Raw genomic sequence first — 27082 nt, 5'->3', positions numbered from 1 at the left:
TCATCTGGCACTGCTTTTCAGCTACTGCTTTAAACCTCTGCATTTGCATTCTGCTAACGCTGATGCCATTACAGTCACAAATAAATTAAGCTGATTTACTCCTTCTGAATTATGTTATGTTTATTGATGCTTGTATAATTTAATTTCACACAAATTCCATTAAAGATTATGCCCTCTATCACAAAATGCTTCCAGTGGGGAAATATAATCAGGTTATAATAGATTTGTGTGTTACATTAAGATGACAATAGTCTAGTAGGTCCACTGTAATAATAAAACAGAACACAAACAAGGGATAAAATCAATGTCACACAAGAACCACTGCCTAGCTAACTGGCAGCTTCTATTATCATAAACCTCACCATACTCTTCAGATTGAAACAATTGTTTAGTAGTTGCTTAGTTTGTTACCAAGACTCCATCATTCTTCTGTTTTAAAGAGTTGCTCCTAAGACATGCATAATTAAAGCATTATTTACACCACAAGTAGTGTTTATAAAGCTGAAAAAAAGGAAGTTTGAAGAAAGCTCTTTTCATCATCTACTAAAAGCAAACCTATATTTGGGAAAGCTTTTCCCCATAATTGAGAAAAAAGGCTTCCCTCACATTTCTTACTTATTTTAAGTATGTTACAGTTACTAAAAACTTGTAACCATGGGTACCACTTGTTAAATTTTACAGTGAACTAGTAAAAGCTTTGAGTAGTAAGAATTCCAGGAATTGTGCAATTCTTTTCAAAGAGCATATTTAGCTGCAAAATATGAAAGCAGTATTAGTGAATATGCCTCCTCTAGAACACTGGTGCTTAGTTGTCAAACTCAATCAGACCTAGGTGTGCAACTCAAGACTGTCAACTATTATTATTTATTGTTACAGTTGTTATTGTAAATACTCAAAGAACACATTATAATAAAAGTAATAATAAAAGTTTGGTTGATTTTTACAAACATAGTCAGTAGCAGTTACTTTCAGTAACCTATTCTGAACCAAATTTGGGCTGCTGATCATTAGGTCAAAGAGCTCTGTATCTCATTTCCAAGGCATATTATTGTATCTCACTCACTATTCATGGCTATACCTACTAAGAATTAAGCTGAAATAAATTTATCCAAGGAAAAGAATTCAAGAAGGGATTTGTTGAATTGTTCAGATAGGAAATAATTAAGAAATTTAAGTTGCAAACTAAAAACTTATAGCATGTATTGAGTTTCACTGCTTTCCCTCCTGCCCCTCTTCCCAAAAGCTACTTAATATCGACTGGGTCCAGTGTGGAGTCAAATTACTTTATTATTTTTATTTTAAGCAAATGAGAAGGGAGCCATAGTTCAAAACACAGCACAACTATTCAAATCAATTGTTGATCCTACAATCCTTTTATAAGAGAAAATGAGGACACAGAAAACGAAGTCAGTCCACAACTTAAGTGGGTCAGCCAGTCATGTCTGTGTATCCAAGTATAGAAAAGAACTTTTATATAAATTTCTAGCATCACACTGTAAACAACACAGAAATATTAGTTAACCTTTCATTTGTTTCCTCTGTCAATTTTCTTCTTTTTTGTATCAAAGAATAAAAATAAAAACTGAAGTATAAAGTCCATCTTAACCTCAGAGTAGAACCAGGTGTTTAGGAAGGTTTGCAGAAAGCACCCAAATTTCGCATACATGGGAAATGCTTGCAGAATTCCACCTTCCTCCTTTGTCCCACAACTGACCCATAGACAGAAGAGGAGCCACAATCCTCTTGTACACTTCTCAGACCAAGCACTTACATATTACAGGAACACTTTGCTCTCGAGCAATACGGAGTTTTCCATTTTCTCACACTTTCCCCCCATCCTGTTCCAGTTTTATGTTGTTTGAAATAATTCTTTCCTAAAATAATTTTTAAATATGTCTGTATAAATTTTATTTTGACAACTACTGCTTTACTATTTGGTTATACCAATTAATGTGGCTTTTCGATGTCTATTCTTGATGAATATCTTCAAAGATATAATTAGTGTTCATGTTGTTCTGCACATTTCCTTATAATTTGTAGTCTCTCTAATAAATAGTTTACTCCTAGATGATCTGGCAGGAGAAGGACTGCACAGACAGGCTAACACAGATTTCAGCTAGTGGAGAACAGAAAAGTAAATTCCTTTAAGTGGGTATTATGAGGAACTTCAGAATCAGGAAAGTACTACGTACTGTCTCACATTTTTCCCTGCCATCATATTTGTTGATACACCTACACATGACAACTTTCATAGTATCCCAAATTTCTAGATATAATCATTAACAACAACACTTCAGTGATGTTAAAAAAACCCCCTTCATATTAAAGGTAAATAATTTATGAAATGAGATACCTGTGAATAAGAGCTTATAATATGACTCTGTATTTCATCCATTGTGTCTGTTCCATAGGACACAGTACCTAGGTGGAGGCGCTTAAATATCATCTCATTCTGGGTAAGTGTTCCTGTAATAAAGGAGGAGACTATCACAAAGCAATGAAAAATACTGCAAGAAGGCCACCCCTCATCCCCAAATCTTTCCTCTGGAAAGAAGGAATGAATCATGAGTTATCATCAATTTAATTAATGAAAGGCATGTATGTGGAGAAAGATCAGTGTTAGTCATACTGGAAGAAATCACTGGTTCCACCTGCAAGCTTATTTTTCCAATAACTAAACTGGTAAACTTAAAAGGAGACAAAAACTTTTCTTTTTATACAACAGATAGAATTTGCAATATGTGGATGAAACTGACTCTCGAAAGCTAATGCAAGAGTTTGCACCATGTATCGGAAAATCTAAACAAAAAGAAAATAAAACCATGGAACACCAAAATTCATACAGATATCCCCCACACTTCGTGTATGAAGGCAGACATTCAGGCAAACGGGCACATTCACTGTTATCTGGAGTCAGTCATTAAGATCTAACATTACTTCGACATTTGACAGATTCAGCCTCCAACCGGAATAAGGCAGAATGAACAAAATCAGCGTTTTCCCTTCTCACTTCACATTTGTAAGAAACTACAGGGTGTCAAGTCAGACTGACACTTTGCATCCACCTCTGCCAACTAGTCACATCCTCTGGTTTGAAAAACCTCTAACTGAGGGGTGGGGACTTCTGCCTTCCATGATGGGGCATATGAGGCAAAAAAGAGGTCACTACTGCCTAGCTTCCCACGGTCAGCTCACAAAAGATTACTTTAATAATGGTCCTTCCTAAAACTTTTTTTCCCATGACTATTCAGGCAAAGCCAAATTAATATAGTATAAAGCTATTCTTATATTTAACCACACAGTTTTGGGTCATTAAAATCCATAAATCTGATGATAAAAAATAAACATAACATGGTACCAGAACTGACATCCTTGAAGTTTCTGTAATATTTTTTAAATGGAGGATATCATAATTATCTGTAAATAAATACTGCAGAATAAAATATTTCATACTAATTTTATTTATCTAGACAATTTTTATTTTGTATCTTTGTCCCAGTACACCAAAATACATGCTAAGCTACAGGAGAAAAGAAGACTAAAAACATGACATATGCTATTATTATTTGCAAAACAAAACCGTCTGGTCAGTAGCATCCAGTTTATGCACTTATTAGGGCTAGAACTATCAGTGATCTTCAAAGACTCATTAGGGCTGTTAAAGCCTCATGTCTTTCCCAGTTACACTTGAGGTGTTTCCTACTCCTACTCCCTGGTAATATTCATACAGTGACACTTCATATTTGTACCACCACACTGGACTATCAAACTATGTCTTCCTGTTTTACCAGTACTATATGATCATTCCAAATTCTCTCTTTATCAGATCTCTAAAATTAGCAAATTAGAAATTTTTGGTTACTTTTATACACGGGAGAAGAAGATTATTTTGTTTCACAGTAATAATACAAAACCATGAGAAATTATTTCTGCCTTTAGGAGCTGTACTTCTATTTAGACCTTTTGTTAAATTTGATTAATTTTTTTTAATTTGACACTAGAAAAATTCAATCTCCAGTTTGCATATGAAAAACATGAAAGTTTCTACCAATAAACATGATATACTAAAATCTCCATTTCTAAAAGAAAGCGAAACCAAACCCCACTCACTTTGCAATAATATTCATTCCAAGCAAATCTGCATCACCTTCCTTACTTTCCAGGCATGCTAGTATCTTCTCACTGCCCTTAGCTTTGCCAAGTCTTTGAATAAAATAAACACTCCCTAGGAGTTGTGAAAATAAATGCTACTCAAAAGGTGAGACAGCAGGCAACTGTCAAATCCGCTTCCCACTAGTTCCGTAATTGCTGCTTGGGAAAACTGAACAGGAAACAAAATTAGCCCTATGATTATTATATGGAAAGATTATTTCTTCTGACACCATTAAATCACTCCAACTGTATATCATGCTTGGTGACGGAAAGGTAGATAGGTGGAAAATTTGTGTGTTCCACCCACTCTTTCTCAGCAAGCAGAGAAGAAAAGCTTCTGCACAGAAAGGTATGGCTTTTCCTATCTTGCAACAATCAGAGAAGGAAATTTAGGAAAAACAGGCAAGGAAAAAGAATCAACTTGTGAAGACATGGAAATAAACGTTCCAGAAATCCTGATTCAATACTTGCATCCTATACATCATTTATACAATCCTTTTTATCAGCTATGGTAATAGGAAACATCTATGACATCGGAAAAGAGGCTGCAAAATCCACACCTACCTGCTACACAAAACTGTAATCCAAATCACAAATAATTAAACACAAATAAACAACAACTACTGTTTGCTCATGCTTCTCAAAACTAGGTAAGACTTTCAAGAACAGCTATAATAATCTGATGTGTTATTATACAAACAGAGGCAGCTGCAGTTATGAAAGTACTTCCAAAAATTTCTGCAAAAAAACCCCTAACAAAATACAAATTTTTCAGCCATCTGCATGGAAATTAAGTTTCATCATCTGTGCAAATTAAGAATTTACTTCTAAATTCTTCTAATGAATGAAAGGTCAAAATAGGACAGAAACATTCCCAATAACTTGTTCAGATATTATATAGTGTCAATCAATCATGTTATAACTCCAGTAGACGTTCTGTCTTAAAATTTAAGTGTTTTAGTTGAAAACTAATATCCCTTGACAAAACAACACACCTTCTACTTTATGCCCCAAAATGCAAACCTTTCAAATATCTAGAGGCAGATTTTCTAATGTAGCCTACTTCTTGAACACGAAAAACGACTGAAAACTAAGCTCTGTAGTCTGCTCAAGGTGGTAAGTACTATAAAACAGTGAAAGAGTCTTCTTTTTTTAATAATATTTTTCTTTCAGGACATTGCTAATATAAAGAGTTATTCAATTTTAAAAACGCTTATTTTAGAAAAGTTCCCAGAAATTATGCTAGTCAACATATAATCTACTACTATTATACATTCTTGAACTTTGCTCTGAAATGCAGGTACCACACAAGGAAAATAGCCTGACAAAAAAAGTTAGTATAGAACTGCTAGAGAAAAATTTAGTGTGTTCTTTAATGAGGCCAAGAGCTTTTTTTTTTTTTCCCTACAATTGTATCATTAAACACAGAGTAAAGCAGGCAAAGAGGAAATTAATTTCTAAGGAAAAAGTCCTGAAGGCATCATTCCCTGGGTGGCAACAGATGTGATTCACAACAGAGCAGTAGAGATTTTTTTGTTGTTGTTTTTTGAGAAGCAGATGCAGATCTTTCTGATCCTATTACTGCCATTACTAGATGGCAATTTGGAACAATACCAACTATCTAAAAAGTTCAAAACAAGAAAAAGCAAGAAAATACATACAGCAGAGGAATTAATAACTTTATAGGAAATTAAGAGGGTAACTTTTCATAAAATATAAGTATTTTGTTTGAAGTAGTTGCTTAAACAGATAAAAAGTCAGGGTAAATGTGAGCATTTCTATGGAAACTTTTAGGGAGATCAGGCCCAGCAATCCTAGTAATTAGATTGTTGGTAAAAATCTGGAGATATAAATTCTTTCTGTGAACCCTAGCAAAAACATAACCTGGTATAGTATCTAAAAAGAAGATGAAAAAACTCATGGTAAATATATATAGAATAGGTCTGCTCACTCAGCTGCTCCACTTATAAAGAGGTCATAAACATAACCACCACAAAACCTCGATCCAAATAAATCCCAGTACAGCCCATTAAGAATGAGGGAAAAGATAGAGAGTTAAGCTATGTTTATTCTTTCCTGGCCAGGAGGTAACAGGTAACACAGTTATGAATAGTAGTATATATTTTCTCTGTGCCTCCTGCCTCCCACAAGCACAATACTAGTATATAAGAGTGGCATTCATGCTCACTGGATACACTATGTATTTTCAGTCTATGAGAGTCCAACAGAAGACAAAATGTAAGGATTCTTTTGGCTTATTTTCTGTGAGTCCATGTCTGGAAGCTTCCTGTAGGACCTGTCCATCAACATGTTCCATTCATAGTCTGCTCTACTCACCCTGCAAACCCAGTGGTACTAAAAATCACAGAGGGAGAGGAAGTATAAAAGCAGTAGCGTATATATATATCTATCTAAGTAAAGGGAGAGATGTTATTCCATCAGCATTTTTTTAATTAATCTTTCTCTACAGTTGCTTATGTTGAAGAGCTAAAGACTCAGAGCATAAAATAAAAAGATTAATTTTCAGAAAAATTACTGAAATTCACTTTCTAATAGTACATTATATCAGGCACATTTGACAAAAAAGCCCATATGCACCAACTTTTAATGCAGGGCTTTACCAGAAAAATCAAGAATCCCATTGCTCTATGCATCTGCTCAACCATTATATCTGCAAGTATCTCATTTGGTCCAAATACCCGCTAAAATGTTAATTACAGAACTCAAATACAAGTGCATGCATTAGTAAATAACTACGTTTGGAAGACTGTACGCATTCGGTTTAGCTGAACACACCGGTAGTTGTCATGAACAGCAGAAGGTTTGCCACATACTAATCAACAAAAATGTTCATTAAATATTACCAAATATCTTTATTTTTCTTTCATGATTTGAATGCCTAGAGAAGATGAGCTATCATGCTCACAAAAAATGCCCTGCCCCTGGCCCTCACCACAACGGATGATGCCTTTCTGTCAAACTTATATGTGATTCAAGTCCAAACAAGATGGCATTATGGGTAATGGATACTATAATTAAAATGTAAGTCCTAAAAAACCTGTTGTTTTAGTGGGTGTTTTTAGTAATGGCTTTGTTCTACATGAAGATAAAAACTCCCTAACAAAGGAATTAATGCATTGCTTTAATAGGCTGCACCCTGAGTTAAGTTTTAAAATTTATGAGTTCTCTGCAGCATTGTTCTTTAAACAATGGCATTGTCAAATGCAACCAGTGAGAAGATTAAAGTTCTCCCAGCAGATTAAGTACAAATTATCTGTCCTCCTGTTTCAGCATCATTTGTTCATTTATCACATAACGTCTAGTATTTCTGGTCAGTGTCAATATGCTCTGCATCCTTGCAGTTAACAGATGTCTTCTCTTGTCGAATGAATTACTTTATGTTTCACGCACTGGTGGCCGCAGATGTGTCACTATAGCAACATCATTAATTTCAGATCTTACCGGAAACATGCACTCCAATCAAACCTAATTATACCACATTGCTTTCTTGTCCCACAATAAGGAAACTATAATGCAATTATTGGGATACTTCATTTTCTATTATACTGTGGCAAATGAGAGAGCCACTGTGATGGACGCTTCTTGTCAAAAAGCTTATTGATGAAGCACAAACCCAATTTACAATCATACAAAGGACTACCTTGCAATTATGTTAGTAATGCAATGCTCCTTAGACTCAACAACTAATTCTCAATCATTTCCAGCAAAGCTTGGACCACAATATAAGATTTCTGCAGACAGTTCTCTGGATTCCCTTTCATTTTCAGTTCTGAGAAAAATGTCACCTGTTTACATTTAACTAAACCAGCCTTTTAGTGCTGCTTTTAGGTAGCACTCACTTGGACAGATAGTTACAAAACTGATTCTCTTCTTTCTCATATGACAGCCAGGTCTTAAGTGGGCAAAAGAACAGAATCAACTGGTTTATATGACTAGGAAAATTCAAACAAGAAAGTCTTGAGGTCAGTTGTCATGAACAGTGTATAATCATGCAATGTCAAACATGGATTAACTCTACAGACTTTGCTAACTACCAAATGGTATGTTTCACATTTATGATAAATGCAGAATGAGAAAAATGTATTCAGGAAAGGAAACTGGAAGTAGCTACCAGTATACTTGGGTAAAAAGTACACAGTCAATGTGTTTGTCCAGAATGAAGAACAGTTTAAAATTTGCAGGGCATTTAGGATTAATAAAATAGACCAGTGTTTCCCATCTCTGCAAGGCCACAGTCAGTGGTCTGAAGCTGGTGATGTCTACTGGACTACTGGTTTATTTTCACTTACATCAGCTTTCAGCTAGCACTTGGATAAAATGGCATAGGGTGAGACTGCTGATTCTGTTTCTTTCCAAAACACTTTGGAACTGCTGCCCTAGAATACAGCCTTTATTTTCATATTTACATTACTACTGTACAAATTCAGACTTTTCACCAGAGCTCAGTAGACTTTAGTCTTCTGAAAAGCCTTTGAGGCTGAATGCCAGTTATCTTCCAAACTATATAAAACACATTGTCTGGTAAAAGCCTTTTAAAAGTTGCCCCTTTTAGCCCCTTTTAAGTATGCTCTCTGAAAGGACAGAATACAAGCGCCACTTCTTAAATTTAAACAAATCTACTGTGATTGCAAATGGCATGATGTAGGTTGAAAACAAACAAAAAAACCCATCAGAAGCATAAGAGGGTCTTCCCTCTTTGTATATGCAAGTCAATAAAATGTACCCTTTCAAAGATTTATGGATATAACACCATATTTTTGCTTTGAAAAATCCAGTATCACTAATTTTTATGGGGGATTTTGTGGTTTGGGGTGTTTGGTTTTTTTAAAGGGGAAAAACTTTGTTTTTACTCTGTGTACTGGTTGTTTTCCTAGAAGTAGAACAGTGGTAGCATTTTTTTTTTCCTTTTTTTCAAACAACCTTCTAATTCTCAAACAAGGTAGTAGGTACCTAAAGCTTGTGGAAAAGAAGATAATATACTGATTCTTATGCCTCAGAATACAAGCTGGTCACTAAAGTCAGAATATAATTCCTGCATCATAGAGTTGTGTGAGCAAACCAAATTTTATTTAGCAAGACCTAAAATTTTCAGTGCAGTCTGACTGTAAGTAGATTGAACTGTATTTTCAGGTTAGTACAGTAACTAGAATCTCTTTCAGCAAAGTTTAAAAAGTAGATGTTGGCTTTGCTTACAAAGTAGTGCTCTGGGCAAGTCAACGCTACTACATTGTTTTGAAAATTCATTATTTTAGAACATACTTCTCTTTTTCCAAACATATGCTGTAAATTACATATTTCAAGTCTTCAATGTGACAGCACTCAAAGTTACATAAATTATCATGATGAAGGGTGCAATTAAAATCAATAAGTAGTTTCAAATACATAGAAATCATTAGCTAACTGAAATAAAACTTGTTAAAAGAATTGTTCACTCGCTTTGAAGGATTACCACACTATAATTAGCAATACACTTTTCTACATACTAAGAAAGGTGGTAGTTGACTTGATCTTTTACAAAATAGAGGAACAGTATTCAGACATGTATAGGATAACATACGTACCTATAGAAAAAAAATGAAAATGTGTTTTAAAAATGGGACAACATATTACATTTACATTTCACTTCAAAATATGCAGTAATGGAAGTGTTCAGCATGGGAGAGAATGAAGAACTATTTTAAACAGAAGGAGATATAAACTGTGTATTATGCTTTCTGAACAGTATAACAGAGGTCAACCCCTGCCTTTCCCAACAGTTTCTCATGATTTTAAACTATATTCTATTTCAAACCACTAAAAGAATTCTTCAGCTTTTTGAGAAACAACTTTCTCAGTTCAAAAGTTCAACTTCTTAAAAAACCCAGCAGATCTACCAGAAATGATTTATTCAATCTCAGAAAGAACCAAGAAAGCATAACACAAGCTATTACTACTTCACACACTTGGTACCTACCTTCTGATCTTGGTAAAGGTTGCAGGTTCCAGTATACCAGCTGAGGTGGAGTAACAGATTACAGTTCTGAAGATTAAATCATTCAGCAGTTCTAGAACTGGCCTTTGTAACTTAAACAGCAACTAACTTCATAGTGACAGCAGACCTAATTTTGGAATCTGGTGTTATGACTTGTTTTGGAAATGACTTGCTCTCTCAAAGGCTATTCTTAACTGTTATTATCATACAATATTGCAGTAGAAATGAAATGCAGAATAAAACAGCGTCCTGAGTGACTCCTTATTCCAGAGTCTTCTCAGAGTAAGATATGTGGTGCTCTTTCTCATGCAATCCAGTGTCCTCTTACTACAGAAGGAGTGCTCCCACTGGAATAAATCAGATTACCACCAAATACTGACTTTAGCATGTAAGTACTGGCCTACCTAAGCCATTGGTACAAAGTCCCCAAGAACATGCTTAAAACTTTACTGAAAACCAAAAATCAGTAGTCTAAATCTACTCTTACGTTAGCATATTCAAATACAGTATAAAGTTTAGAAATTTTATAAAAGTATCATATTTCAGAATTGTAACCTGATATACCTGTTTTATCCGTTAGTAAATAAACTAATCGTCCCAACTCTTCTGGTATGGTGCTAGTTCGAACAACTGTTCCAGGAATATTGTCATCTTTCATAATCATCCACCCATAGGCTGCCTTACCCATGTCCAAGTTCACACGTAAACTGCAAAGGAAATTTATACCATAATCAGTGTGAATATTAGGCAAAGTGAAAGTTATAACCAAAAAAATAAAACTAGAAGCTCTTTTTAGGATACCTGAAAAAAATAAATCTTAAATCTATGTGCACCAAAATTTTGGAACAAGGCTTTTGTTATGTGTTTGTAGAGTATATATGACATCAGAAATTCAGGCTCCATCCCAGACTTCTAGAAGATATTGCAAAACAAATAAATGCAATATCATGCATTTTGCATGAGACAGATTGCAACACTTTGTGGAGATTTTTGACATAATTACATTACTACTTTTGTACAGATAAGAGTAATGTATAACAAGAACAGATCACTATTCAAGTCACAGTTTTTGTCTGCTAAAACAACCAAACATCACCTATGTTTTCTTCATGATGTGAACTTATAAATATTTTTGTACCTCTTCAGATCACCATTTTTTTAAAAAAACCCCAGTAACCTTTTTTCTTTAGGTTAGTACAACTATATTTGTCAACTTTTTCCCAACCAATCAACGAGGTTGTTGTCCTTCCCAAAATGTAGCTACAGAGGGTCTATTGCAAGAAGAGAACTGCTGAAGCAGCAAAATGCACCCTCATGTGATAGCAAGGGGGCTAGAGCCTGCCAGCAGCAATAAGTAACCTTTGGGTAACTCTGTACTAGAAAATTTGCAATTTGCAGCAAGTTGTACTGAATATACATAGAAGTGCAAAAATCAGAATTATTTTTTTCCAGTTCACTCTGTCTGCACATTCATTTGTTGATATTATCATGTCTACATCATACAAGAATTAACTACCCTTGCACCTTGTATTCCTATGATATAATAAAAAAGTCTTCACTCATGTTGGTGAAAGATAAATTTAACCACGTTGCTCTTCCCAAAGTTAAATGCTCCAACTCAAAACTCTATGCCACCTTGTTCTAAAAGATTTAAATGCTAATTTTGTTTAGCTATTCACCATGTTCCTGCCACCATGTCAGAGGAGCAGTGACTAAGAAATAAGCACATGTTCACTTCTCTTGACTCTGCTCTAACAGAAATACTGAAAAGAACAAGTAGGACAGTAGCAAGCTAAGCAACTGGTTTACAGTAACATGACTCTCAAAACTGTTCAAGGTCAAAATATTGCTAATGCACTTCAGACCTTTTTCAACAGTCCTGACGTGCTGCTTTACACCATAAACAAAAGAGCAGCTACGAAGAGTTTTCATCTTCATCTTGCAATCACAGCAACAGACTGTGAATTACCTGAGGTAACAGTGGAGGGGAACAGTGAGCCACGAATTGCACCGTCCCATAAAGAAGAGATGCATTTAACTAGAACTGTGAGGATACCTGAAATTTTGACACATACTGAAAAAAAATTTATTCCACACCCCCGCCTTCCTGAATTTGTACGCAGAAGACAATGTTGCATGTTGCAGCACAAAAAGATACAAGATTCTTGTCCATTCAAGATGGTATGTTGTACTTTAACTACCTCTTATTTTCATACTGAAATCATCAGCAGAAAACCACCCTTCTACCTCATGATAGACCCTCACTAGTTCTGCAATATCATGCCTAACTTCATCTCTCTTCAGACATGCCAATATATATAAAAAAAGGGCAGACAACTGAAGGAGGACTACCAGATTCTTTTTACTGAAAATACTACAATATAAGAAGAAAAATACTGGAAGAAACTTGCCTCACACTGGTTAACTACAGTTTTACCCTATCTTACTCACTCCAGAGCAAATACTGAGCAACCTGTATTTGTATTATGCATGTCTATTAACTTTCAGAGTTAATATAAAAAAAACAACCAACACACCTGTGACTGAAACACAAAGAACCACAAAAGATTTACTCCTCTTATGGAGGAGAACCTGCTAGTTAGCCAGTCAAGTACAAGTTTCTCTTGTCTAGTTTGACAAGAGAAACACAAGCACACTTTCTGTATTTCAGAACAGCTGGACATTTGCTCCAGCCAGGAGCAAGCGGATTAACTGAAGGATGAAAGCTGCTCACCATACCACTTCAAAGAGGTATTTCGGCTACATTTTTTTTGGGCCTGGGCTACCAAGACATGAATTCTGAGATGAATGCTCTATTTAAGCATTGCAGTCTCAGGTACACGGCAGATACAGAGAGACACCCACATGGCTGCTCTACCAAAAGTCACTCAGACAGGAAAAACCGTACTGCAGTAAGATTAAATCAGAAAAGTCTCACAAAGCTCAAGTGCACCTCATATCTTCACTTGCATCTCTTATAAGCATGTGTGTCACTTGGCTTTGATGTTTTAAAAACTATATGCATTTAACTATCATCTCAAATATAATTTAAAGATAAGGAAAAAAAAAGGAAAAAAGACCCCAGATTCTCTTGCTGAGCAGTGAGGAGAAATATGTATTTCAAAGTATCAAGGCATTTTAGGAATTACCCTAGCTTTCCAGCATGCACTGCTAAGTGGAACAGAGCATAACCCCTTTATGCTGATGGACCTAATAGAATGCCGGCACCACTAGCCTCTAGAGAAATAACATCTGCCCAATGACTCCTATGGTCCAAGACAGCTTTCTGGCACACAGTGAGATAATGTGTACATGCTTAAATTGTTAAGATGAATAAAGAATTAAATAGGAATAAAAATGAGTGCTATACATACTTCTTTTAGTATTAGTTCTAAAATTTGTAGATTGTATTCTGTTCTGACTTCCTTCACTTGATGCCTTTCGTCTTAGAGGACATATTTTCTTTGAAGTCATTGCAGTTATCACTTAGCACATTATGGACACTGAGGTAACACTAAAAATGATGACAGCCTATTAACAGTGAGTTTGCTTTTGAAACTAAAAAACTCTCCAATAGGGTTTCACTGAAAAGCCCAAGAATTTTTGCACAATAAAGCCAGGAGACACTAAGCTTACTCAACCAAAAGCTACTTTCAGTGCCTGATAATATTATAATTTCTCAGACATTCTTTGAGGACTTCAAGAAACTCATTATACAACCAAAACCATTTTAAATTCACCAGTTTTTAAACCCTTCTCAATTTAATCCAATTCAAAACCACGAGTTATTAATGAAAATGCACAGAACAGCATCCAACGTAGCATTAGCACACTGTTGCATCAGTAACACTAATTTTTAGCAAACCAATTAATGTGAAATATTTAGGCACAGTGTGTTAATATAGGTATTCGAAGGCTGTTGCAGAGAATAGGTATTTAACGAGCACAATAACACCAAATTTCTTGTCTCTGAACCTCAGCACACCTCTAGTTACCCTAGAGCAGGCAAACCTAAGGCAATTTCTATCCAACCTGGGGATGTATTACATTAAGAGCCAGGGTGGCACTTCTCTGCAATTCAGCTTCAGAACAACTAAATAACACAACACTGCAGAACCCACACTGCTTTTTACTACACATTAAAAATGTGTAAACAGTAAAATGTGTAGTTCTGCTTTTATTCCTTCAAAAACAACTGCAGCGTTTTAGGTTAAACATTCATATTCACATGACTTCTAAACCCCATTTTTTTCCCAAATTGTAATGACATTAGGTCCCCTTGTAAAGGTTTTTGATTTGTTTTTTTTTTTTTTCATCAAAATGGACAAATCTGCCAATAAGCAAGGGCCTTCACTGAGAAAGGTTGACAAATACATTTAGATATTCCAGAAACATTCTACCATTCACGACTCAGTGAAAACCAATTAAGACCTAATGAAGCTAGCAAAGACAATTTTGTGAACAAAGTCATATCGTGCCCAATAAAATTCAGGTATGATTTTGAATCAAAATTATACAGTAGTTTTATTTGAATTTCCTGAGCAGTTCTGTATATGTAGAAGTTTGGTAGCAAAAAACCAAAATCCTGCCAAAACTCCAGATACAGTATGAGTATCCACAGTAGTATTAATTTTAAAATAAACAAAGTAATTGAGATAGTCTTTTTATTTTCAGGACTTCTTTCTATTAAAGATAATACTGAGGATGATATTTGGGTCCTATTAGTATCCAAAACTGTACCAAATCTCCTATGGCTATACCCCCTAACGTTGACATACCCCTATTTTCTTGAAACAGCCATAAACTATACACAGATATATGCATTATTCACAATCTAGAAAAAAAACATGGAATAATTTTAAAATTATTGGTCAAGAAACAACTAAAATATTTTAACTTCAACGCGCGTGGAAAGTTAAATCTTCACAGAAAGTGACTTTTGGAGCCTGGTAACTTCTATTAACTGTCACTAAAGAAATAAAAATAGAACAAAACAGAAGTTACTTAATTTAAGCACAATATTATATTAAGATCTAAATAAATAAAAATCAATCCACAGGTGATCCCTTTAATTTTTCCTAGTTCCCCACCTCTCATATTTTATTTGGTGAGGAAAATGGAATATAATATACCTTTGTGCTTTGTCCACTATATGCATTTTTATTTACTTTCCTCTGCTATCTATCTGATACTTCCAAGGAGAGCCTTAGAACTATGTTTGTTTGCTTAATAACTGCTACCAATAGCTCTCTTGTACTAGTTTTTCTAAATTTTGTCTATTACGTAAACATATAAAAGAAAAGGAAAGAAGGTACACACAGCACTTTGCATAAAACCAAGGCAATGAATGTAACTTTAAAAGAGAAGTCAATCCCAAACATTTATGCTTAAATATGTATGGCAAAAAAATGCATATCAACCCTGTATTGCTATAGTGACTGTGGCACATGCAGTTTTTCAAGGGCCACATGCAACCTAGGTACAGATAATTACATGTTGTAACAGGTAGAATTTAAAACTCAGGAGGAAATCTGGTGAATAATTAATGAAAAAATTAATCTATGAATTTCCTACAGGTTGAAAACACAGAATAGTGCAAAATACAAATAGAACATGTCAAACAAGCGGCTTTGGACAAGAAATGTAGCATATTCTTCTCAGAGTAACAATAACTGTTTCCTATTAAAAATGTTTCTTTGTTATTATCACATTTATCAGGTCAGATGCCTCCTTTCATTAGGCCTCTTATACAAAGGTAACAACATTAACATTAGAGGTCTAATACAAATAATTTTTAAAACATAAATTAATTTTGTATATTCCACACAAATCTGGCATTACTTGCTGTAATACCATTAGATTAAAAACAGAAAAACAATTAGGAGCAAATAGGCAATGTTGCAAGATTAGAAAGGAGAAAGATATACTACAATAGATCAGTTAAAAAAAAATGACTTCTTTTTTAAACTGTTTGTGCTCAGCATTGGGACCAGTCCTGTTAAATAATATCAGTATCAATGATCTGGATGAGGGGATCAAGTGCACCCTGAGTAAGTTTGTGGAGGACATCAAGTTATGCAGGAGTGTAAGAGAGACACAGCATAGCTCCTGTTGCAAAATTGATTTGTAAAATATCATGAAGCTTCACATAATATTTTTCAGTCTCTATACAGACTGCATTATATATCATGATATGGTATAAAAGCACAACACACTGAATGTGTATTAAACCACTTGCTTAAGCCTTTTTATTTTACTCTGCAAGTAGCTCTTCAGCTCTTCCACACTGAAACCTTTGCATCATATATCTAATATATATCTGTCCCTATATTTGAGATTACATATATTGATACTCTCACATCTATACGTTATAAAAATCAGAGCTCCAACATGGACAGCAGAAACTACAATATGACTGATTGCAGCATAGCTGCTTGCTGCTCTTAGACTGTCTGCATAGATGTGAGTTCCCTGAATCTCAGGAATACATTCCATATCTGTATGATCTGGGATTTGATTGGCTATTAATGAATTTCAGACATAAAACTTCCTAGCAGTGTTTTCCTCACTGCCCCTGAAAACAGACTGATATAACTTGAAGGATTTATTTAAAATGCTTCTCCTTAAGACCCAGAAACAAAAGGAGGCAGGAGCCAGGCAGTACACCAAAACTTCACTATTTAAGTGCAAGGCAGTTCCTTCCAGACGTTTGGGACAGCCTCTTTTTGGTAGAATTGCTCCGTAACCAGGAGCCTTGAGGTGTCCAAAGGAAAGGACAAGAGATATTTCAGCTTCTGTTCACACTAAAACTAAGAGATCCTCCTAAAAAGATGATTAAGGCCCTGTCAATCCAGCTTTAAACTGCTACTAAATATAGAACCTGGGTCATACACATTTTTAACAGATCCCCTGTCAATACCTTATCATTTTATGGTAAATCCTCTACATTCCTTAACAGCTAAGCAGAAGCACACGCAGCTACGGCATTCACATGTCTGTATACGTGAAGCAGCAATGTCACCAAACACTGCTTGGCCTAAATTATTTTAATTATCTTGAAAAACTTTCCTGGATACCTTTTTTCTTTTTTAAACAAAAGAAAGTCAAAGTGCAACTCAGTTTGTCTTTCAAGCTGTGGAAGAAGACTGGACAATGAATGAACAAAGTCACACGACTTGGTGGTGGAGGGGATCCAGTTTGAAGGGGCAGTACCATCACTAAGGCTAGCCTTTTCTTCAGCCTTGGCTTTCTGAATCATTGCTATGACAGCCCAAGCGAGCTGATGAAGACATGTTGCAACTAAAGGCCAAGGGAAAGAACAGAATTGTTTTGTGGCAAGGCTCTCTAACCATCTTTACTGCACCCACATACACATATGCACCGGAATTTTCATTTCAGTAGTAGATGACAGCAGGTAACTTGCATCCCACATTGATTAAAGACTTTCCTATTCTCTTGCACTTAAAAATACAGATATGTGTAACTGTGTTTCTGACAGTTTTTAAAAAGCAAAACTAAAACTAAAACAATTGACCAATTTAGTAGCTGCAAAAACAGAAGGAAAAATCCCTCAAGATTTACATGATTTGTATCAGAATTTTAAATGTATATTGTAATTATCGGTTTTATATAAAAGGTAAACTATACTCCCCTAATAAAAATGTAAACCTAATTTTTAAAACTATATCAAATTAAAAAGAATTTCTCTATAACCATCATAATAGACTTAAACTGGATAACCACGTAAGAGATAACATATATAAATATGCCAAAACTGACCCACCTTCCCCCACCTGCGGTGCTGGCTTTTCATTAGCATGAAAAAAATAAGGCCACATTACAGGCCCAGGAACTTCCACGCTGGTATCACAAAGAGCAGCAGCATGGACAATACCTGAGGACACGTGCTCCCTGCTAGCTTGCTACACGACAGCTGTACTAGGTGATACAGTCAGACGAGATCTTGTAAACTGATGGACGGTGTATTTCAATCAGTGATTTTATTTAAAACAAGTAATGAAATGGTCTCAGAGTCACTGGAGGAATCTGTGGATATGTATTAATGTATCTCAAACTGGCTACAGCCTACTAAAAAAAAAAAAGGCATGAAAATAACAAGGAACATGGAAAAATTCAGAGAATGGGTGAGCATAATCCTAGAGAGATTTATTTTGTTTTGGGCAGTCTGTCAAGGACTTGCTTTACATCCTCCTTTCCTGATAAATCTTAAGAAAATAAAATAGCTTAACTTTTTATGGCAGCTTTTTTATTGCTTATGGAGTTTCCCTGGGCTATGCTTCCTCCATAGAGGAAAAGAAAATGTCAGTAACAGAATTATTTTTAGGGGCCAAGCATTTCTGGGGGTGTGGGGATGTTCAAAACATTTTGTGCATTATGGTTCTAACTTACAAGCAATTCAGAGAATGGGCTAAACTTTTGATGTTTGTTTACTACTACTTTTTCTCCATTTTGCTTAATTCCCTGTATGCTACAGAACATGTGCAATGTTGGGGGCTGTTTTTTTGGAGAAGGGGGGGGTAGGTGTTGGTTGTTGGGGTGTTTTTTGTTTTGTTGTGTTGTTGGGTTTTTTTACAGTTGCCTTATGTTTACACTTCCAAAGTCTTAAAAGCTCCACAGTAATTCTCTGCACATAGTGAAGCAACATTGATCTAGAGGAGTACTCAGGATGCAGCTGAATCACAAGGAACCAGCTTCTTCCCAGAGCACCTAAGAAAAAGTTCCTCTTCCTACTAATTATGGGAGAGACTGCAGAGAGATCAGTTAAACTCTAGTAACTCTAAGATCATCTTTCTGATAATCTTCACCAAATATGTCAGCCATGGAAAATTATTTTCATTGCATACCTGGAATTTTTCCCTTGCTATGCAAACCAAAAGCCAAACACAACTGCAAAACCCTGATTAGAAGTTTTCTGAATTCTCTAAAACTATCAATCAACACATTTCATGTGCGCACGAATTCAGATATGCTTTGCCTCTACCAGTGAATCCTAATCTCCCATGTTCATTTCTTTTACCTCTGAAAAGTTCATTATTTTCCCCATATAGCTATCTAAAAATAATGAGAGGACAACACCTGGTGCTTCCATGTCATTAGCCTTGTAATTTTCAGCTTCAAGAGTTTACATTCCAAATACAGCCTAAAAATTAAATCATTTCCCTGCTTAACATCCAGAAGAAAGGCAGAGAAGTGTAGTCATATTTAAACACCAGTATGACCAAGCTGTGTATTTTGCTGACAGTGTGGGAAGCAACCCTGTATTTATGAATGATCCGGGTTGAAGAAAATTTGGTATAGAAACAGATAAACCTCTACAGAGAAAAGCATTCTCTGACAGATTCCCGTCTAATCTTCCAGAGAGTAATTACATGGCCCATCTCAGAACTAAACCAATCACATCCTGTAATACTTCGACTTTGTATATTCTCTCCCACAAGCAACTGAAAAATTGGATTAGATGTATCCTAGAAATTATTTTTGGAGAAGAGCTATTCCACAAGTCCACAAAGCAACTTGTACATTGAAAATGAGCTGCTCAATGAACATGTTTTTTCATTGTTGAACTTGTAATACATATGTTGAACTTGTAATACAGATTCAAATTTACTTACACCATTTATATGCTCTTAATCCTCTTGCATCCAATAACAAAGATATTAAAACAGTTAAAAGACAGATATAAGTTTGGCCTTATTATGTTTATTATGGAAGAACACAGTGAACGACAAGTGATCCTTTATATCCTTAGCTCATTTTTCCCTTCCCCTGGAAGTCTTAAAATGCATCTTCCAGCAATATGTAGACTAAATCACTGGAATGGAGCCTTTTTTGCCTCTTCACATGGATAAATTGCTTAAAACTCAGTAACTGCGTGTGTATGGGGAGAATAACAAGACAACCTGGACAGCATCATACAAGCATTAAGGGAGTTATGACAATGACAGTGTGTAGAAAGATACCACAAAATTTTGATTCTTCAACTTACCAACATAATCACTTTCCCTTGCAACAGAAAAGTACTATAAAAATATAAGTCCTTTAAGTTATAAAACATTAAGACAAAGGTTTCCTGAGTATCCCATTGGTCAAATATGATACCATTTCCTTCATACAGACATGTACTTAAAAAATGTGAACACAGTAACACATAAGTAATGTAAACTCAGATAAAAATGCATAATGAAATTCTCTTGTTATTTTTTTTTTCCTTTACTACATCAACTTAGGTATTGTGTGCATGCCTGAGGAGGCAGGGTTTAAACCTATCTACAGTTTAGATGCTGCTAACTCTGTGGCTAGTCACTAGGCTTAGTGAATGACACATCTAACTGAAGAGTCCTAGAGAGCATCTAAAATTAACAACTACATTCATCTAAACACTGGGTATTTTAACAGAGACAGTATTTCTATTTTGCAAAGAAAAGAATTCATTTCAGAGTCAGTGTTCTCACTTCTGTGTCCACAGAAGACTTGATTACACACACGGATATTATTTCTTGTTCCAGTTTATCTGCAATTTGAATATACAGTACTCATGCTTAATGAATTAATTAATTCAGGGCAAGTCTCTACTTGGTTACACATGTTAAAAGTCCTTACATTGTAAAAGCGCACCTACATTATTCAGCCATTCAATTTAAATTAATCATTACTGGGGTAAAAAAATCTGTATTTTAACCAGAGAAACGGAACAATTTCAGTATTTAAGGTATTAAAAATAAAATTCCAAAATATACTTAATGGTTCATTCAACTACACGCTTCCTAAAACCACGTTCTCAAGTATACCAAGATTGTATCCTTATTAATACATTTATGCTAGTAAAGGATTAGATATCCTGATTACTCCAGCAAGATGAACATTATACAAAAAAAATACAACAGTATTGTTTTCTGTATAGTGATCCTTTAAGAATCAGCAGATTTGTTGGCACCTTCTCCTTCACCATCCTGATAAGATCAATTTCCTTTGCAATGAGAAGCAAGTATAAATTTCAAGAAAGCCACATTCAGTGAAATTAGACAGCTGTATTTGCTTTCATTCTTATACATACCTGATGGGGATGATATAGGAAAACAGCAGGAGGAACCGGAAAAGGTTACGATACCATGGGCCTACAAATCCTTGCAAGGTTACCATAACAACTGATAGTGCAACTAAAGCCAAAAACAGGGCTTTAGTCAGTTGATTCAACTCCAGGTCCAGCAAGCCAACCTGAAGGAAGAAAAAGAAATCATGTTAGCCATGAGTTTTTCTTAAACTGATGCTTCTGCTAAGCAAACAATTAGTGATTACTTGTTTTGGTTATTCCAACCTATTAAAAATCTGTGCACTTGTAACAATTAACTGCATTTTGATGCCTGCATTGATTATTATTCTAATACTTGCTTGCAAAAAAATGTTCCTTTGTTATGGAACAAAAACAATGCCCAGAACCAGTTTGAACTATTCCAGCCAAGCCTTCTGAATGCCTTTACATCTGACAAATCCCTCCCCCATCCCCTGATCCAGGATAGGAACACAGGAGGACAAGGAGCAAAGACCATTAAGGATGAACAAACGAGCAGGAACAATTTTCTTTTGTCATGTGTGCAACAAAAATACCAACACTGCACACTACATTTGTAGGAAGCTCATTGACTGTTAGAAGATCAAACACCTGTTAGATTTGAGAATCAACACACATGTGACAGAGCTGCCCTCTCATTCATATAACTTATGCACTGCCACCTATCACTATGCTCTCATCCCACTCTGTACATCTGAATTAATTCCACAGAAATCATTTTTAATTGCATGAAGTTTTCAGTTCTTCAATATAATAATAAAAAACAATCAGGTGAAATATGCATTTTCAAACCATTATAGTAAACCAGAGCTTCAACTTTTCATGAGTAAAAAGCTATTTGATTTTAGAAACACTTCAAGAAAAACATTAAGAGAGGCTATCTTTCATCCACTGTTTCTCATGAAAAAAATGTATTTAAGCTATGTAACTAAGACTCTCACCATTTCAATAACGTATGAGGTAAGCTAGGGTATTTTTACTCCACTTTTTGGGATGCTCTAGTAGTCAGTAAAGTATGTGGGAAAATTATGTCAGGAAGAGTTTTCTATGCCCCATCACAGACGCCCCTTTTATCTCCAAGTCCTGCCAGTAAGACCAGTAAAACATAACACTTCCTTAGATAACAAACAGTCTGCAAAAGAAGCACTTTAAATATAGTTCTTAAAAATTCCAGCAATCTTGCTTACACATGGGCTGTCCCTTCCCTAGAGAACCAGGCAGCTGAAGACCACAGCGGCTGATTTATCAGCTGCATTTAAAAAGCAGCACAACGAGGACAAATATCTTGCAATTTCCGCTGCTTCAACTACTACATAGTTTATGCTTGAATTATTGAGAAAAATAGGTTTTTGGATTAAAATGAAGAAAAATGAAGCCAGGGAAGTAGAGCATGTTTCAAAGCCCAGATCTTTTTGCGTTGACAAAGGCAGCCTAAGTTTCAGGCCTCGCTGAGGATCAGATGAAGTCATTATTCATTCAGTCAGGGAAAAAAGACTCAATTACCTCAACCTAAAGATGCTATCAATGAATGCAAAGTGCATATTTTACTCTATTCATCCAAATCCCATTAAAAAGTGAAAGGAATGATTTAATCTGGCCTTCTAGAGTTGGTCTTTTTTTGTAATAAAATAAAGAATCACTGTCTTGCAATATGCATAACTACTACCTCACACTTTTTTCCCCCCTGCATCACGGTAGTGAAAGCCTATCTCTCCCCTCTCCAACCCCCCATAAAAACCCCACCCCAGAACAGAAATGAATAAAGAGCTTCTTTGGAAAGAATGCCACTTTTTGGACAGAAACATTAAATTTAGTCCACTGCACACTGATATGTAGCTAACTCAAAGCATTAATACCTTTCTAATTGATGAAGACAGATGCAAATTTAAGTTTGGGATCCAACAAAAATGTGTTTGGAGAGGTATTAAGGCAATAAAAAAGTTGATGATGAAAAATTTTCCACACAATAAATCTCTTGCTCAAGAACATTTGGTTTGTTCCTAATAATGTCATTCTTTTTAATATACATCACGCTATTGGTCATAGCAAATTTTAATATTTTCATTTACTATAGCAAGTAAAGGCAATTACAAAACCCCACTTAAGAAGGCACACAAAGAAAGTTTTAATAGAAATGCATTCTCCATTTCTCAAAAATCAGTTACTTCAATGTACTGATAGTTAATTAATTTAATTCCGTGCCTTTCCACTTAAACAATTTCTGCACTTGACTAATGAAACACTGTTGAATTATTCAGATATATTTCATTTAGAAATTCACTAACATACTCTAAAATTCATCTCAGTATTGCAGAAGTGGATAAAGTTCATTTCAACTATACTGTGATTTTATCAAAGCATTTGTAAAATATACCATCTTATGAAAGTGATTTCTTTTCTTAGGAAGATTATCATAACCAGAATAATTACAACAATGTAAGAAATAGATGAATTAAAAATTGGAGTAATTTTCAATGTTCATTGCTATTTCCCATATTAGTAAAACAAATTTGCTTCTACTTGTCATAATATTTGTTGTATTTGAAACAACTGTGCTAACAAAGTTAAACACATCACCGGAAATTTTAATCTCCAAGGGAAAATTTGTATGTAAAGTCTAAGAAAACCACAATACTTTTGCAAAGGGGCTGCTCTACGTTAATGAACACAATAATTGCCTGTATAATCTAAAATGCTATTAATGGCAACAACTGCAAATCCATTTAGCTCCTCTTTAATTTCTGCACAAAGTTTTAAATAGCTAATGGTTCTCAATAAAATAATGGTTTATACCGTCAATTGTCTACTTGCACTAAAAAAGGTGTCAAGTTTTTGAAATATTTCATTTTTGAATGAGGGAATGATTAAAGGTCTACACTTCACATTTTAAACCACACAGTATAATGAATTATCTTATGAGAAAAATCTTAATTAAAAAGTTGAAAACAACAAAAACCTTTCTGGCTACTGAAGTACCAGCTGAAAAACAATATTGCTGTTGCTGCCCTAGATGCTTAACTTTTAGAAAAGATTATCTTCTGAAACTATTATTGTAGTAAAAGAACAATCCTTTTAACATTATAAAAAGTATATTACTTGGCAAACGAGAATTTTTTAAATGCTAGAATACTGAAATGCAAAATTTGACAATTACATGTTACACAATGGCAAAGATTTCTCAAAACAGTTTAGTGCAGCCATTTTTTATTCAATTACAGTTTAAAGTGCATTAGAAATCACCATCATCATCATGGCTAGGCTTTGTGAACGAAGATTTGGAAAGGGCTCTACCCACATTTGTTACAGGCACGCTGGTGGCTAATAAGGCCAATACGAGATAGACATGTCCGATTGCAGCATTAGAAATAATTGCTCATGAATAGCCTTCAAGTGCCCTACTTTAATACTACTGAAATACTAAGGCACAGTCTTAGGACAGACTTCCCCCTGCAACTAAATTCCTCCACAAAGGTAATTATATTTCAGTAATCAGTCTGGTTCTGCACTGCCAAACACCATATTGACTACAATGAAATTTCATGGTATGTATGCTTGAGATAGACTTGGGCCTTAATTTGCACCATAAACATGAAAATTTTCTTTGCTATTCTTAATACATGCTCTGAAGTTAGCTTTACTGAGCCTTGAATACTAGTATATTAAATATGTTTCCATTAATTGTAGCCTAAATTTAGATGTTAAAGGTATGTAACGGTAAGATAAATATTTAAAATTACTAAAATTGAAATAATATATCTTTCAGCTATGGACTGACAAAAACAAGCTTTGCCTAAGGAAAATGATTCATAGCATTTCATCATCTATTAAAAAATAGTAAATTTTTATATAAATGACTATATACAGTTAGCTGCATATATCCAATCCCCCATGGCTTTCTTCAATAATCTGTCAAAACTCTCCTATAGTCCCTAGCAATAACTGATTATTAATCTTTGTTTAAAGGCTAAATAGAGAGACACATAATTTACACATTTGTTTAACTTAATCTTTGACACTAAAAACACATACAGCAACTTTGGAACGTCTAAATGCTTCCTCTTTATTAAGTCTCCTAATTCCCACGATTCAAAGACTGCTCAGCAATGCAGGTGACCACATTAAGCTAATACAAATATAAATCAAAACAGGTAAAGCAAGTGAATTCATTTTTACCAAGCATCTTGCCTTAATTCACTGTACTCAAGCAACAGTCTGCACAAATATGTCTCTCTACAAACCTCTTGATTAACATAAACCCCAGCAATCTTAAATTCAGTATGTTACACTGTTTAATCAATATCTTATACTTACTCTTTTTAATCAGTAGATTCAAAGGTAGGAAAAGCAAAAAAACCATGGAAATATATCAAATGACCATTTCGTGATAAAAACTATCTCTCCCTCCTTTTTCTCAGATCTGTTTTCAAACAGCCTAGTCACTGGTTTAGCTGCAAGAGCAATAGTGAAACCTTGAGTACATTTTTTTTAAGCACTAAAACCCTATTATAGATTTTAATAATTTTAGAATTGAGTAATAATGCAGGGGGAGGTGGTGTACTTGACTTCATAAAACTGAAATCAACTTTATTTATTTAGTCAACTCCAGAGGACTTATACAGAAATGATAACCAGAAAATCGACCATTTTATTCCAGCACATTTTCTGTCTTTCCATTGGCAAAAAAAATATTCAACCTTCATGCAACACAATTTTTGAGCAAACTGAAATATTTAGTATTACGTTAAGACAGCATGTTTAAGGAACTGAATGACCTCTATTCTACACTGATTTCAGGAAATATTTTTAGATATTTAGAGTTAATTGTATGCCTAAAGAAATAAATGATACTTATCTGTATTCTTACATAAAAAGTCTATCTCCAACAGATAGGAACTGAAAACAGCAGAGATTTTAAAACTCAAGAAGAAATACATGGTGATCATCCAATGGCAGTTCAAGCTGCATTTTTTTTAGTCTTTTAATGCATATTCAAAACCAGACGTTTAAATGCTCTTAAAATCGGAAGACTTCTATTACATTTTGAAGTTTCCTTTCCCACTTGCCTGGTTTTACTTTAACACACTTTGTAAATACATAATATCCATGTCTGAAATAAACGAATCACTTTGGAAACAAAATTACTTCTTGTAGCTAGTAATATCTATAATGCTAAAAGGAAAAAGAGGGCTCAAATGGTTCTTTTTCTCTCTGCCTCCTTTATTCATCCATTTTATATCATTGCCTTTCCCAGACTCAACATCATTTGAGTTTGGATACTTGAAGCGAAACTTGAGAGTCCTATGCACAATTTCAGAGATGCTTAGCCCTCTCTAGGTTCAGTCTACCATAGTAAAAACTGTAAGTGAGCTATATCCAACACTGCACTTAAGTAGTGGACTTAGTTGTTTCAAGTAAGGCATTAATTTTGTCAAATACTGGTCACAGATTTCATAACCTTCCTAAGTGTATCTTCTTTTTCATTTGTATCCCGGTTCATTTGCATGCCAACAATTTACTCTATTTGCAGCAAAACATAACGTTTCAAATGATCACGATGAGAGAAACCGAACGTGACCCATTCTTAACATCCTGCTGACTATAAATACAGATTTCATTAGCAGTTTTTCACTCTGGTAAGCTACTCCAACGTCTCTAAATATTCTTCAGCCCGATCTTTCCTCTCGGAGCCTGTCTTTACACAGAAGAAGGGAGCCCAGCCACGGACATTTGCCCGTGCTTTACTCCAGACGGTCGCTCCCGTTTCCCGCAGAGCTGCCACGCGCGGTTCGGTCGGCAGAGGGCGCGCGCGGCCGGCGCTGCCGCTCCCCGAGCGCTGCCCGCGCCGCACG

The 27082-nt window shown here is 35.1% G+C and overlaps 1 protein-coding gene across 1 annotated transcript in view; it reads right to left on the bottom strand.

Moving 5' to 3' along the window:
- The window catches only part of ATP9B (ATPase phospholipid transporting 9B (putative)), a 156606-nt gene that overhangs the window by 30342 nt on the left and 99182 nt on the right, over nt 1-27082 (bottom strand). The window contains exons 12-14 of the mRNA XM_032684665.1: nt 21219-21379; nt 10709-10851; nt 2354-2466 (exon numbers count right to left, since the gene is read on the bottom strand). Of these exons, the coding sequence (XP_032540556.1) occupies nt 2354-2466; nt 10709-10851; nt 21219-21379 (417 nt within the window). The remainder of the gene's footprint in view (nt 1-2353; nt 2467-10708; nt 10852-21218; nt 21380-27082) is intronic.

Source organism: Chiroxiphia lanceolata, chromosome 1 (genome assembly GCF_009829145.1).
Source record: "Chiroxiphia lanceolata isolate bChiLan1 chromosome 1, bChiLan1.pri, whole genome shotgun sequence".
NCBI classification, from domain to species: domain Eukaryota; kingdom Metazoa; phylum Chordata; class Aves; order Passeriformes; family Pipridae; genus Chiroxiphia; species Chiroxiphia lanceolata.
Note: the sequence above shows the minus strand (reverse complement) of the source record. Positions and strands in the feature narration are given on the sequence as shown.